The 14,803-nt window shown below is 41.1% G+C and overlaps 1 protein-coding gene across 7 annotated transcripts in view; it reads left to right on the top strand.

Annotated features, from left to right (window-relative positions):
- Window positions 1–14,408, top strand: part of AHR (aryl hydrocarbon receptor) — a 145,966-nt gene extending 131,558 nt beyond the window's left edge. For all 7 annotated transcript variants that reach the window (XM_033930957.1, XM_033930952.1, XM_033930951.1 and 4 more), the window contains 2 exons: window positions 8,821–10,057; window positions 11,047–14,408. In XM_033930957.1, coding sequence (XP_033786848.1) covers window positions 8,821–10,057; window positions 11,047–11,205 — 1,396 coding nt within the window. In that variant the 3' untranslated portion in view covers window positions 11,206–14,408. The remainder of the gene's footprint in view (window positions 1–8,820; window positions 10,058–11,046) is intronic.
- The last annotated feature ends 395 nt before the right edge of the window (window positions 14,409–14,803 follow it).

Raw genomic sequence — 14,803 nt, 5'->3', positions numbered from 1 at the left:
TAACAAACCACAGGCAATATCATCATTTTAATAGTTTGGACTCTCCCCCACCAAGAGAGATGTAAAGGATTCCATTGCTCACACATTTCTGTTACTTTTTTTAATAAAAAAATTTCATTCTCTTTCATTGTGTCTTCCAGTGTATTTTTTATCCTAATACCTAAATACTTTAATCCATCTTCCTTCCATACGAATGAGAATGAATCAAATAATCCTTTAGTACAATGCACATTAAGTGGAAAAATTTCTGACTTAATCCAATTTATTTTATAGCCTAAAAATTTTCCAAATTTATCTATCAACTCTAGCAAGCATGGAATGGTAGTTTCTGGATTTCTCAAATAAAGCAGTATATCATCTGCATATGCTGAAACTTTATATTCCCAATCTGTACAGGGAATACCCTGTATCCCCTTTGCTTGTTGAATGGCTAATAACAAGGGTTCTAATACAATATCAAAAAGCAAAGGAGATAATGGACAGCCTTGTCTAACCCCCCTCTGCAAATTAAAACGCTCTGATAAATTATTATTAACATACAATCTTGCAGCAGGGGAGCTATACAGCGTCTGAATCATTTGTATAAAGTCATTGGTTCTTGCAGTTGTTTTAAAAATTCTTGCAAATCTCCTGGTTCTTTGAAATTATTTGTTTTATTTCTGTATGTCACCCTCATAATCGTCGGGTAAATCAAGCCGTATTTTGCTCCGAGGTTTCTCATTTGCAGCCTTAAATCCAGAAAACTCTTCCTTTTAGCTTCAGTTGCTGGCACGAAGTTTGGCACGATGTGACTACGGGAATCCTGAAATTTTAAATTTTTATTCTCTTTTGCAAGGCGACATAATTTCAATGCTTGTTGGTGCCTTAAGAGCTTGAAGATTACTGGACGCAATCCTTTTTGAAGGTATCCTATGGGCTCTTTCTATTTCTAAGGGATACTTCGTTTTAATTGGCAGGATTTTAGGGAGGAGGTTCTCTAAGAAGGAAGTCATATTGTTTTTCTCTGCCCCTTTCGGAAGCCCTAATAATCTCAAGTTACTCCTTCTCTCCCTATTACAGCAATCTTCCAGGATCTGTGTAAGTATCTCAATTTTCTTATGATCAGGCTTCATTTGAATTACTTATATTTCAACTGTCTCCATTCTTTTCTCCAGGTTCTCCATTTTGTTTTCAGCTAACTCCATTTTTTTTATTAAGAATATAAATCTCTTCCTTCACCTCTTGAATTTTCTTTGAATTATCCAATACAATTTCTCTAATTGCACGGAGCTCCAAGTTGTCTTTCGTTGTTAGATTTTTCGAAGGGGTCGCTGGCTCGGGTTTCACTCTTTTGGCACTTCCCGTTGCTGCGAAAGCTGATCAGCCTTTATTTATTTGCTTTCCGGATACCATAGGTTAATAAATCCTCCTTTTTTGAGCCGGATAAAAACAAATTTTGTAACCTATTTATCTTTTAAAAGGTCTATCGGGAAGGAGCTCACCGTGTACCCGACCGTGCTCATACGCTTCCAAGCCACGCCCCTCTATTCATGCTTTTTTAAAAATACAGTGGAACCTTGGTTTGCGAGTAACGCTGTTTGTGAGTGTTTTGCAAGACGAGCAAAACACTCAGCAAACTTTTGCCTCGCAAACCGAGTACTGCCCCGATAAACGAGCACTTACAGCCCAGGAAATGCCGCTTCGGGGGATTCCTATTCTGTCTTCCGGCCAGCCTTTCACGTCGGGTGCTTTCCACAGGTTGGAGGACCTCTATCTGGACCTGCGCGGCCGGGTGCTGTCCCGCCTGCACGTTGCGTGTGACACACACAGTGTCAATCATCGGCGTTGTGCATGTCATGACGGCGTGCAGGTGGGGCGGCGCTCAGCTGCGTGAGCTCGAGTGGGGGCTCTCCAGCATACGGGGGCATCCGACGTTGAGGGCTGGCCGGCGGATGGAGGAGGCATTCCTCTGAAGCGGCACTGCAAGGTTCTCCGGTGGCTGGCGTATATTAGATGCATCCCCCCCCGAAGCGGCACTGTGGGGTTCTTCTTCAGATGACGGACAGAGGTGGTAGACGGAGGAGACGGCACTGCAGCACCCGGCACCCGACAAGCACAGACCCTGGGTTCTGGAACGAATCATCGGTGTTGCCACTATTTTCTATGGGGAACTTTGCTTTGATAAAAGAGCGTTTTGGATTACAAGCATGCTCCTGGAACGGATTATGCTCGTAATCCAAGGTACCACTGTATTTTATTAAATTCTACATCTTGTCTTCATTTTAGAAACTGCTTAAAACCTACTTGTTTAAGAAATGTTTAGATGTGTGGAGGGCCATAATCAAAAGAAACGTCTAAGAACATAAGAATAGCCTTACCTGGGTCAGACCAATTCCATCAAGCCCAGTAGCGCGTTCTCACGGTGGCCAAAACTCAAGGAGCAGCAATATTCCATGCTACCGATCCAGGGCAAGCAGTGGCTTCCCCTGTGTCTTTCTCATTAACGGACTATGGACTTTTCCTCCAGGAACTTGTCCAAACCTTTCTTAAAATCAGCTATGCTATCTGCTCTTACCACATCTTCTGGCAATGCGTTCCAGAGCTTAACCATTCTCTGTGTGAAAAAAAATATCCTCCTATTAGTTTAAAAGAGTATTTCCCTGTCACTTCATCGAGTATTCCTTAGTCTGTAATTTTTGATGGAGTGAAAAATCAATCCACTTATACCTGTTCTACTCCTTTCTACTCCACTCATATCTCCCTCAGCCATTTCTTTTCCAAGCTGAAGAGCCCTAACCATTTTAGTCTTTCCTCATTTGGATGTAGGGCGCTAGTTGCCCAAAGTCAGCAGTGGAAAAATGTCCATTCTCAAAAAGTATGTCTAAAATATTTTTTTTCATTAATCGTCTCTCTGTATGTCTAGGCATTTGATCATCCAGACTGACACTATGTTTATCTTTATACCACATTCTCGACCAAAACTTTGTCCAAGTGCCAACTTAGGTGGGTTTTTAGATGTGTTTACATTTTGATTATAAGAGCCCCATAGCATTTAAATATTCATTTATGATTGTTGATTTATTAATCATGTATTATACTTGTAATTCGCTGCATTTGAACAGTTTATTCTGTTACGCTCTTCCGGATTCCATATGTTAAGTATTCAATCCCAACCCGCAGTCTGGGTGTTGCAGAAATCCATATCTTTTCTGAACATATGCTCCACCCCCCTAGGGCCTAGGGTGAGAGCAAACAACCTTAGTTCAATTTCAATTTCTGCAAGCAGTCAGAGCAGAAGTCTTTTGCTGTTGCTCTGCTTCTGTTTCTTATTTTTTCGCTTAAAAGTTCATTTTTTGGTGGCTTCAGTGCCTTGAAGACCCCCTTTCCAATGGTCCCCTGTCAGAGAAAAGGACGCAGTCCTGCAGAGCCGGACTGCAGCTTCACAGAAACTCTGGTGGATCTGTGGAGCCAGCCTGCTGTATGCCACCATCTTCAAGTGCCAGGGTCCTTTCCCGTGGAAGTCTGCTGGCTGGTGACTCTGTCACAGGTTTCTAGTACAGGCTCTGTGCATCTGGACAAAAACCCACCCGGGTTTCAAGGCGCAGGCTGCCTTTCCTGTCCCCTACCATGTGGCAGAGGAACTGTGGGGGTAGAAGTTGAAGTCAGTCTCTTGCTGGCTGGCAGTCCAAAGATCTTCACTTCTGATGCATTTGGAGCTGTTTCTGAGGCAGAAAGTCCTTTTTTCTCCACTCAGCTGCTTTAAAAACACTGACAGACAAAGGCACTACAGAAACTGTGAGTACCTCCATTATTTCCTATGGGAATTTCGGGGGTGGCTTGTGGATCGATTTAAACTTTGCTTTTCATAGTTTCTGTGGGTAGGGTTCAGGTCCCTCACTGCCCCAGACTCCAAATCGCTGTTTTTGAGGGGGTTTGTTTTTGGTGCAAATTTATGACAGCGGCCATCTTGGATTTTAAAACTTATCTTTTTTTCTAACTTTGATTTCTGCCTCAAAAATCTCTTGATTTTACTCAAATTCAATTGGGATGGACTCCCTAGCCCCTAATCTATTGAATGTGAACATTGATTGTGCTGGATGAGTGCCGGATCAGCGATTGCATACCACGTGCAATAACACACTGGGAGAGGGGGCTGGAGCTTCAGACTTTACTTCCTCCATGTCCTCTTGGGCTGGGAAGCCAGCCTGGGTCCATGCGTTCCAAAGAAAATCTTGCCCAGTGGCCGTTCTGCAGTCTGGCACAGTACACACACCTGCATTCCGAGTCTGGGGACTGTTTTGACGCAACATATGTACCTTAACAGAGCCCTGCCATGGTTTCAGAATGGGCCTTATTACCAGATTTTATTCAGCTCCTCTGAACGGTTTATCCTCAGCCCCTGCTCGTTTGATGCAGCCGACGGGCACGGCAGGGCTTTTTTGGTCTATGGCATGTGTGGCGAATCTTCCTTTTCAGGAGCTCTCATGTCTGGCCATGCCAGACCTCGATTGCAGTTGTTGACATGCAGATTTTGTTTCTTCTGTCTTCTGCTACTGTATTTAATTTGGATCCGGCTGATGCCTTTGCTGAGACTGGTCTCCCCGGCCGCCCTGAGTGTTCAAACTTGGAGGTGCTGAATCTCTTCATATTTTCATTGGATGGATGTCTGCCTCTTTACAGCTGATGTTCTGAAAGAGCTCCATTTGAATTTTCCACCTTCCAGGCTTCGGTCCTGGATCGTTCTGTGACTTTTCCATTCTGTCCACTGCTCCTGGGTCTGATTTCAGATGTGATCCCCAGAAAGCTCTTTCCGATCTGCTACAGCTATGTCTACACCTGAATCCTGCTTTTTGGCAGGTTTGAATAGCCTGAAGTAGATTCCGTTGTGGCGCAGATTTTCCAGCACACAGCCCTCCCTAGTGATGGGTAGTGAAGTTTCAGGACTCTCAGGATCGCAGGAGGTAATGTTAAAAATATTTATTTCTAGCATTCTCAGGTAGCCGAATGGTGGTGGCCACTTCCTTTATGACATATGACTGTTATAGCATCCTGCCTCCTCTATGGAAATGCATGCCTGTCCTCCGCTGATGCAAGTCCTTAGACTTTGTACTAGCAGAAAATGTACTGAACTGAACTCTTTGGACTGTCTTTGGATGAGGATGCTGCCTCAAGGATCCCCTTAAGCGGCCATCCTTTCAAGGGCCAGATTCTTGTTGTTATAGGTCTGGATGACCTCTACTCAGGTGTTGTGAACGCCGCCCTATGTTGCTCCCTGTGAATCAGTTTCACTGGACGTCAGGAAGGGATCATCGTTCTCTTCATTCTTCCCACAGGTGTCATCAGGGCTACTCAGGTTTTTCCTCCTAGTCATTCCCAGGGCTACAATTAAGTTACCCCGGTTCCAGTTCCAGGAGTCCTCAGGTTCTTTTACAGTGGCTATGCCTCAAACACACACAAAAAAAAGAAGAAAGTGCCGATGTCGCTTGGAACAAGTGTGGCTTCCGAACTCGCAGGCAGTCTTCTACTGTTTTGTCAGGAGTGAACTTTTGTTGGACACTGATTAGTCCTCCTGTGCCTGCCTCCAGCTTGGTTTCTGGACTCTGGCAAGTCAATGGCAACAGAGTCCATGGTCTGCAATATTCTGCAGCACCTCTTAGTCTTTGGGAAGCTGGACCCTGTTCCAGTCCTTGAGTGGAGGCTTAGGCAGATACTAATTCTTCCTCGTGCCAAAAAGGCTTGGAGAATTGGAGACATATTCTGGTTCTATAGTCGATCACCCACTTCTTGTGAATTCCCTTTTTCTGAATGGACAATGGAGTTTCCAGTATCTTTGGATCTCCTAGAGGTTTATATCCATATTTCATTCTGCCCAGAGCATCACAGGTTTCTGTGTTTCCATGTTCTGCAACTGCATTTTCAGTTCACAGCTCTGCCCCTTGGCCTTGTGACGGCTCCTGCACTTTTATCAAAGTGATTGTAGTTGAGGCGGCTTTCCGCCAGCAGAGGGTCTACATCCACCCTTCCTAGGACAGTGGGTGCTCCAGGCTCTGTATCAGGTATACGAAGGTACGGTGAGGACAGTAGTGTCTCTGCAGGTGTTGGCAAGTTCAGGAAGAGACACTTAGTGTCTTCCCAGTCCCAGGGCAAGTAGATAGATCCTTCAACAGATAGAATTCTCTTGGACTGTCCAGCTCTCTCGGCCTAGTTTTATCTGCAGGTTATTGGTCTCTAGTAGCCTTCTTGGAGGCGATCCCCTGGGTCAGAGCACCCATGCGCCCTTGACAGGAATCCCTCCTATCTTAGTGATCTCTGCTAAGATTTTTCCCTCTTCAGAGGCCGCTCTTCTGGATGGAGCCAGCTGACAGCAATTTGAGCTGGTTGCCTCAGGGAGTATCTCTCGGCCAGGGCTAGCTTCTTTGGATTTCAGAATGGATAACTGTTCGTATGGATGCCAGCCTGTTGGGTTGGGAGCTTATTGCGGGGTCCACTCCATTCAGGAGTAGTGGACTCCTGGTCCACAATGTTGGTTGACCTATAGTCTGGAGTTTTGGGAAATTTGGATGGCGTATTCGTTCTCCAGCCCTTTCAAAAAGACCAGTGGTGCAAGTTTCTTCGATGCCACGGTGGTGGCAAATGTACTTCATGAGGGAGCTCTAGTGCTCTCTCTCTTGGACCAGAAAGCTTGGTGGCGTTGTTGTGAGCAGAAGAGCTGCTTCTGTCTTTCTCAGCACCCAAGAGACTGGAGTCTACTATGTTCTGGTAGTCTTCCTCAGCCGATAGTTTCTTTTCTCAGGAGCATGGTTCCTCTCACAGGAGTCGTTCCGTCTGCTCTTACAAGAGCTGGGGTTTGCCCCAGAGGGTTGGCTTCGGCATAGATCTCGAAGACCGGGCGCCTTTTGAACTGCGCGGAAGCTATGGCCGGATGCCTTGGTTTGGCTCTGGCTGGCTCACGAGTTCCTGTATGATGTTCCTTCCGTGGCCTCACCACCCATGGTATGTGGTTCTCATACATCTGTAGCAGGATGAGAGGCTCCGGCTCCCTTTTTTTCTACATCTTCTCAGTCAGAGACTGGAGTCCATGGAGAACCCTCGGTGTTTTGGTCTTATGGCATGGCTCTTGAGCACTCAGTCTTTATGATGAGCGGTTATTTGGAGGTAGTTTTCTCGACTCTTTTGCACTCAAAGTTCTCTCTACTATGGTTTCTTCTGCCTAAACCTGGTAGGCTTTCTCACAGTGGAGTGCTAGGAATCAGGTGGAGCCTATGAAGGCTCCCAGTTAGGTAGTCCTGGCTTTCCTTCTGGAGGGTTTAGACAAGTCTGGCAGTGGCCTTCCTGAAATGTTCAAGTTGCCAAGCACGCCGAGGCGCTAGTTCGCTTACTGTTCTTTCAGATGTGACCAGGTGTATGAGGGGGGCCGCTTTGTCTGCATCCTCCTTTGCATCTTCCTTTTCCTTCATGGAATCTTAACATTGTTTTACAGGGCCTTGGTGAGGCCCCCTTTGAAGTTGGTTTTTCTGGTTATCGTTGTCTCAGCATGGTGTACATTATTTTGGAGTTTCTGTTCTTTCATGCAGGGAACCCTTTCTCTGTGTTTCGGACGCAGGTGTTTTTCTCTGTACTATACCTTCCTTCTTGACACAGGTGGTCTCAGTTTTCCAGGACAATCAGGAGGTTAAGTTGCCAGCATTTCATCTGACAGGTTCAGAGTACATAGATCAGATCTTCTGCAATTTGGATGTCCAGAGGGTCTTGCTCCTTTATTTGGAAAGGACAATTGAGTTCAGGCTATATGATCACCTTTTTGTTCTCACTGCTGTGCCTCACCATGGTAGGCCGGCATCCATCGATCATTTGATAGAATAGAATGTCTATTTCTGTGACTTCCGTCACCCGTGGCAAGCAGCTGCCGATCTCATTTGCAACATTTGAAGAGAAGTGTGGCTGCGTCGTGGAGGGGCATCTCATTCAATTCATCCTGATGAAATTTGCAGGGTGGTTTCTTGGTCCTCTCTTCATACTTTTGCCTGGTTTTACTGAGTTGTTGTGGCAGTACATCCTTTTTTCGGGACCTTGGGTTTGAGGACAGGCTCTTCTGTCCCTCCATAGCTACCATGGCTTTGGTACATCACCTAGCGTATGGAATCCGGAAGGGACGTAACAGGATGGAAGATTAGGTTTATGCCTTCAATAATCTTCTTTCTGTTAGTCCCTGGAGGATTCCATACGATCCACCCTCTCTGTCTTCATTCAGTTGTTGGAGTAGCCTGCTCCTTTCTTCCTCGGTCACTTTCATTACAGGTTTGAAGTTTTTCCAACCAGTTAGCAGATCCTGTGGGGAGTTTCACACATGTGAATATGCACATTACTGAAGGCTTTTCTTGGGGTGCTCGCTGCACACAGTTAGTACTGCATTGTTCCTCAATGTTTTTCTGAGTTGCCTTTGTTCTTGTTTCTCATTTGTTAATATTTTGCAGAGCAAGCCAGTTTGATTGTGTTGATGGGGATTTTCCCCCGTACCCCCTTGACCTGGATTTGCAGGTATGTGCTTGGGCTTTGGGACTGAACCAAGGTTGTTTTCCAACTGTCAGTTTTGGGGGGGTGGAGCATGTGTTCAAAAAAGATGTGGATTTCTGCAACACCTGGACTGTGGGTTGGGATTGAACACCTAGCATATGAAATCCTCCAGGGACTAGCAGAAAGAAGATTATCAAAGGTATAAACCTAATCTTCCATTTTGTTTATTCGCATTGAACTACAAGGTATTGCAAGATAGAAATAAAATTTTATGTTATGTTCTAATTTTGCATCACCCTTGATCAATTGATTTTTTAATATTTGCAGAGAAGAAGAAGGTGCTGAAAATTTGAGGAAGCGAAGCATGCAACTTCCCTTTATGTTTACCACTGGTGAAGCTGTGTTGTATGAGGTAGCGTTTCCTATAGCTGGCTTGATGGTATCTTCACAAACAAAGGGGAAAGGAGCTACAACAAAAGCAACACAAGGTCAAAGCTCTATAGATCCAAGTTCCCTTCTGGGTGCCATGTTGAAGCAGAATGAGTCAGTGTATATTTGTCCTCCAGCACCAAATAAGTTTTCCTTTGAGAACTTTTTTAATGAGACCAGGAATGAACAAATCAATATGATTTCCACTAATTTGCAAGATAATCTGCCAGCCCTGGGTAATAATGCCATGAAACAGGAAGAAACAGAGGTTCCTTTAGATACCAATCTATCTATTCAGCAGGATAATGCAGGACTTCTTGTAGACAACAAAAATAATGAATTGTCCAACATCATGAGAAGTCTGGGCATTGACTTTGAAGACATTGAACTTATTCATCAAGATGAGGGATTTTTCAGGAATGAATTGGATTATCCAGATATTGGAGACATTGATGTAGCAGAAGAAATTTTTACATATGTACAGGATTTCTTAAATAATAGATCAGAATGCATGTATTCCAATGTCCTTCAGCAGCAACCCACTGTGCAAGACTCAAACTGTATAGCACAACTTTTAGAACAGCAGCAACTTGATCAGAACTGTCCTAATCGAGTGGTGCCACAGCAACTCTGTCAAAAAATGAGTCACATGCAAGTAAATGGTATGCTTGGAAACTGGAATACCTTCAGTGTTATGCCACTTACTTACCAACAGCCACAGCCTGAGGAACATAATCTCTCAGGTTTGCATACAACCACTCAAGAACTATCATTTAGTCCAGAAGGCAATACTGCTCCTTATATACACCAAAAGAAATGTACGCTTTACCAGTCACCTTCTACAATGGTGATGCCAGTTTCTAACCATACACAGATGGACTTTCATGTAGGAAGTGCTGCTGTAAAATCAAAATACCCTGAACCTTCCAGTTTGGAAGATTTTATAAATTGTTTACAAGAGGTCCCTGTGAATCAACCATGTGGTGTTAACTCACATCCAGATATGCAGACACCTCAGTCCTGCTATACAGGTGCTGTTTCTATGTATCAGTATATGCCAGAACCTCAGTCTGTCTGCATGAATCAAGCACAATATGATCCTCTGGTGTCAGATCAGCAGCCACAATTAAATAAGGTAAAGTGTTATGGTGTTGTATGCTTATGTTTAGCAGTATAACGTGAAGTTCTCTTTATATGTTTTGATCTCATCGTTTGGACATTGATTCATGATTTTTAAAAAATAGGTTTGGACAGTCTGTTCTCCAGGTCTCTTTAAGTCAGAAGCAGTCTGTTTATGGCGCTTCTTCTGCTCTCCTGATACTTCTGTTCACTGGCTCCCTCATCTTCAGCCATCTCATCTACATCATCCAACAGAAACCATAGTTGGCTGACACTGCTGCTTTGGGCCCGAAGGAGGGAGGGGGGTGTTGTTAGGATTGGCTGCTGCTGGTGCCCCGGGCCCAGAGAGAGGGAGGGGGGTTGTCAGGTCCGGCTCTGCTACATCGGGAGCTGGAGGGAGGGGTGTTGTCAGGAATAGCTGCCTACTGCTACAGTTTTGTTTTGTTTTTTTACAGTAACTCTCAAGCAACCAGAAAAACAGTTATCCAGCATCCACTAATCCCCATGGGTGCCGGATAGTTGAGAGTCTACGGTAAACAGTTTGCATGGAAAGTATAATAAAATTCATTTTTTACTTTCATTGTAATGCACTTTTTTGTGCAGGAAGTCCATTTTACCTTGGAAGTAAACTGAGCACACAAAATGTGCACTAAAATAAAAGTAATAAGGTATAAAAAAGACTAGCACACTCTTTCTTACATTATCATCTGTTTTCTCCAGTCATTAAGAATTTATGCTTTGAGATTATATATAGCAAGTTTGTCTATAATAAGATCCTAGCACTTTTCGAGGCATGGATTTGCATGAATGGTCATTATACACCTGTAACATCAGCCAATGTATTCATCTTCCTTGTTCTTCTAGTAGTTGCTTAGCTCCTTCAACTAAGTACAACTTTCCAGAATTGTGTCAATAGTTAGGGATCATCATTCCAAATTCTACCAGGAGTGTTTCAAAAGTAGCAAAGAAATACCAAACTACTCTTCTTTTTTTTTTTTTCAACAGTTCAGAAGTGGTCTTCATGGAAGTATAAATGAAGATTATCTATCACAGATTCGTGATATAACGAGCACTCAAAGTGCACCTCATCTTCAACCATCTCATCTATATCATCCAACAGATACCAGATCTTACCCAGATGTTTCATCCAGTGGATTTATATGATTATCAGAAATCCATGGATTTGGTCACAAGCTTTGTTGTGCTCACATTTGAAGTATAGCTTGATAAGACTGTGAATATCAGAAGTCCTGAAAAGTCAGTGTGACTTTTGAAGGCTTTGAGACACTGTATTGCATATAATGACTCTAGTTTTCTGTGATTTTTGCAAATGAATAATTTGCCACAACTTGTCCCTTTTAAACATTTTCATATAAACACTATTAATATCCAAGCGACAATAAGAATTTCTGAAAATGGTTTATATGCTTTATACTGCACATCAAGTTCCGTTTTTTTTTTAAAGGTTAACTCATCAAAAATATTAGCATTTTCTGGTGAAAGTGAAAGCAGTCATGATCATGATGAGCTGTAAAGTACTGTTTTTTTGCTGAACTAGTGATAGTTTTTATGCACTTAACCGCCTGGGAGGATGAAAAGAAAGGGAAAACATTATTTTGAAATTAAGGCTTGTATGTTAATTTAATATGTGTACTGAATGTAAGTATTTTGCTTATAAAAAAAACAAAAAATACCTTGCCCCAGTTAATAAAATAGGAACATAATTAAAGGGTGGCCCAGTGAACTTAGTTGGTGGTAACCAATGCAAATTTTAATAACTGCAAAATGTTGTTTCAATAGTGAATGTGAAACATTTATTGTTTTTCTATTTTATGAAGTAGCTTTTCAAATCATGTACCTTAACATAGAATCTGCCCTCAATCTGCTGCAGATTGTGAGGGACCTTTCATATACAGGCTTTCTACTGTAAAGCTTAACTTTTCAAGAAAGCTTGTACTCCTCAGTTGAAAACATGTAATCCCAAGGGGGTGATAATAACAAGGTTTACTACTACATTTATATAGCACTACAAGTTTGTAGGCAGCATTGTACCAGTACACATAAGAGAGGGCTTTTTCTCCATGGAGTTTACAGTCTAGTTAAGATAAATTACTTGTGGAAAACCAGAAATAAGATTTAAATTCTCAAAAGTTGATTAACTGATGGAGTAAAATTGAAGACAAGACCACTTTAATCGAATAAAAGTTGCAAGAAATTGAATCTTTGTTCCAAATAAAAATAGTGATATCAGTGGCCAGCAGAAAAAAGGGTTAGTTTATTAAGGACAGTTGTGGGCTGGGTTTTTTTATGTAGGGTGTCACTTTCCTTTTCTAAAAACCAAAATCTGAAGTAGAGAAGTAATAAGCAGGTTAAAAAAATTGAAGTTATTTACAATAACCTCAACTGAATTGCTACTATTTGAAAGAAAAGTGGTAAGGCTACCCTAATAAAATCAAGCTTCAGCCAGGTAAATCTTTTTATTTGACAATTCAGACCCTTTAATAGGATAAATGTGTCGTACCCATTTAGTTGAGTGAAACAAAGGGGCCCAGAGGTACTGATAGGCCAAGCTTTCAAATTTAAACAGTTTTTGAAGTATTTAATGTTAACCATCTACATTTAGCTGGATAACACCAGAAATACAAATAAGCCTGACATATTTAGCTGTGTATTGAGCTATCGCTAACCAGGTAAATGTGGCTGATTATGTACGTAAAGATAACCAAGCAGATGTTACCCATTCAGTTTGAACTTAGACACCCAGGTATACAGATGATTGACATTTTTGCAGCATAGATTCTGTGTTATGTCTGATGGTAGAATATAAAGTAAGGTAAATTCTTTCTTTTTAATTGGAAACAAATGTGCAGTTTTTAATATAATTTTTATGGAATAGCATGAGAACTGATTTTCCAAAAGTATTGGAAACTACTTACAGGATTCTGGACTGACAGAACATCAGTCATTGAAATACTAGATTTTACCTTGGATTTCAAGATTCCCAGGTTCTCATTTGTATGGTGTTAATACACAGATTTGATACATATATGGATGAGCTTTATTTAATGTCCCAGCCTCAAGTGCCTCGCAATTTTTGCTACATATTTTCTCAAGATCTTTACATTAAAAGCAATTATTTGCAGGATATACATGTTTTATATTATCATTTAAAAGGTTACAGAATAAAAAGAGGTAGTGATGCTTAACTACTACATACATGACTACTTTATAATAAATATTTTAATATAATTGACAAGTACATTCAATTATATACTGGCCATTTTATTGATTCTTATGTGGATTTTTGTAATCGCGGAGCTTAAAGCACTTAATTTACCCCAAATAAATTTTGCCTCCAAAGGCAAATATCAGAAGAATTCAGAATATTAACTTTCCCATCAGTGGAATACTTTAGAGAAATCTGAAAAAACAAAATGGTATTTGAATCAACGTAAAAAAAGTTACAATATATTAATGGTATGCAGAGAAAAGCCACCATTGATTCTGTACTGTATATATGTGCTTTCTTTTCAGATCTACCACTTTCCTGACTTATGTTTCATGCAAAAGATGCTCTTAAAGAGCATTTATATCAATTTGTACCTTCAAAACATACATTTGTCATTATTATATATGAGCCCTGATTCTTTTAAGTGAGAGAATTGTTCTCTCCTTTCTCCCACATTCAGACTCATTTAGTCATAAATTTCACAGTAATACTTGCACTTTATACATTTTTGAAATGGATATAGATCTTTGACATTTTCTTTAACATCCTAAATCTATGGAACTCCCAGGCTACACAGTATTGTATTGTACAGCTCTATCAAAAAGCATCCTCCCCCCAACACTGAATATCACAGTACTCTCTATCAATGATACATCATCCATATCCGTTATACACAAGCTTTTATGCATATTTCACTCATTCTTTTTTCAGATATCCACCATTGGCAATTCGCTACTCTCTTTAACATTGCAACTCAAAGCAAATCATGCAGAAACTTAACACCAACAAAAATTAAAATCTTTTCTGAAGTGACTTTTTCTACTTAAGTGAGGTATAGACAGTTCTTGCACCTTCAGTAGGAAGGCTTGATGGTGGAAGCTTTGTCTGTTGTGAGCTACCCTTCTTAGTGTAAATTATTTTTCATGGGGCTGCTTACTTTTTGAGCAGGATTACTTATGTGGATTTTCTAAAATATGAACATAATGTGAAAGATGAAGATTAGGTAGGCAGGACGATGGATAATAACTATTGGACTCTTCTACTTGTCATTTCTAGTTGTATTGTGGTTATCATGCTACTAAGTTAACATATTGTTTTTCTATTTTCTTCTGAAGTCATGATAAATATTCTAAATACCCATAGTAAAAATGTGTTCTTTTTTTGTTAGATTATTTAAACAAAGATAAATTTAAGTGTTTTTCTAAGACAATTTTAATGTTGCCCCTCTATAACCATTTTTCTTGCTATTAAGCTTTATGATATCTTTTTTTTATTAAGTATGTCTAGTTTGTTCTTCTAATTTACATTTTCTAATATTGCCTCCTGAATGAGAAGGAAGCATCTGCTGTCTTCTAGTTTATTGAAGACCAAGCATGATATGCATGTAAAAATTAATCTATTATACTACAATAGTCTTATAGCCCGTTACATTAATGGGTGCTAGAATATATGTGTGTGTGTCTGTCTTGATGTGATTTACCCATACTAAATCTTTAAGGCAGAAGGTAGCATTACATACATTGATATAATTGT

This window comes from Geotrypetes seraphini, chromosome 2 (assembly GCF_902459505.1).
Source record: "Geotrypetes seraphini chromosome 2, aGeoSer1.1, whole genome shotgun sequence".
Taxonomy (NCBI): Eukaryota; Metazoa; Chordata; class Amphibia; order Gymnophiona; family Dermophiidae; genus Geotrypetes; species Geotrypetes seraphini.
The sequence above is the reverse complement of the archived record's forward strand: the minus strand, read 5'-3'. Positions and strand labels throughout refer to the sequence as shown.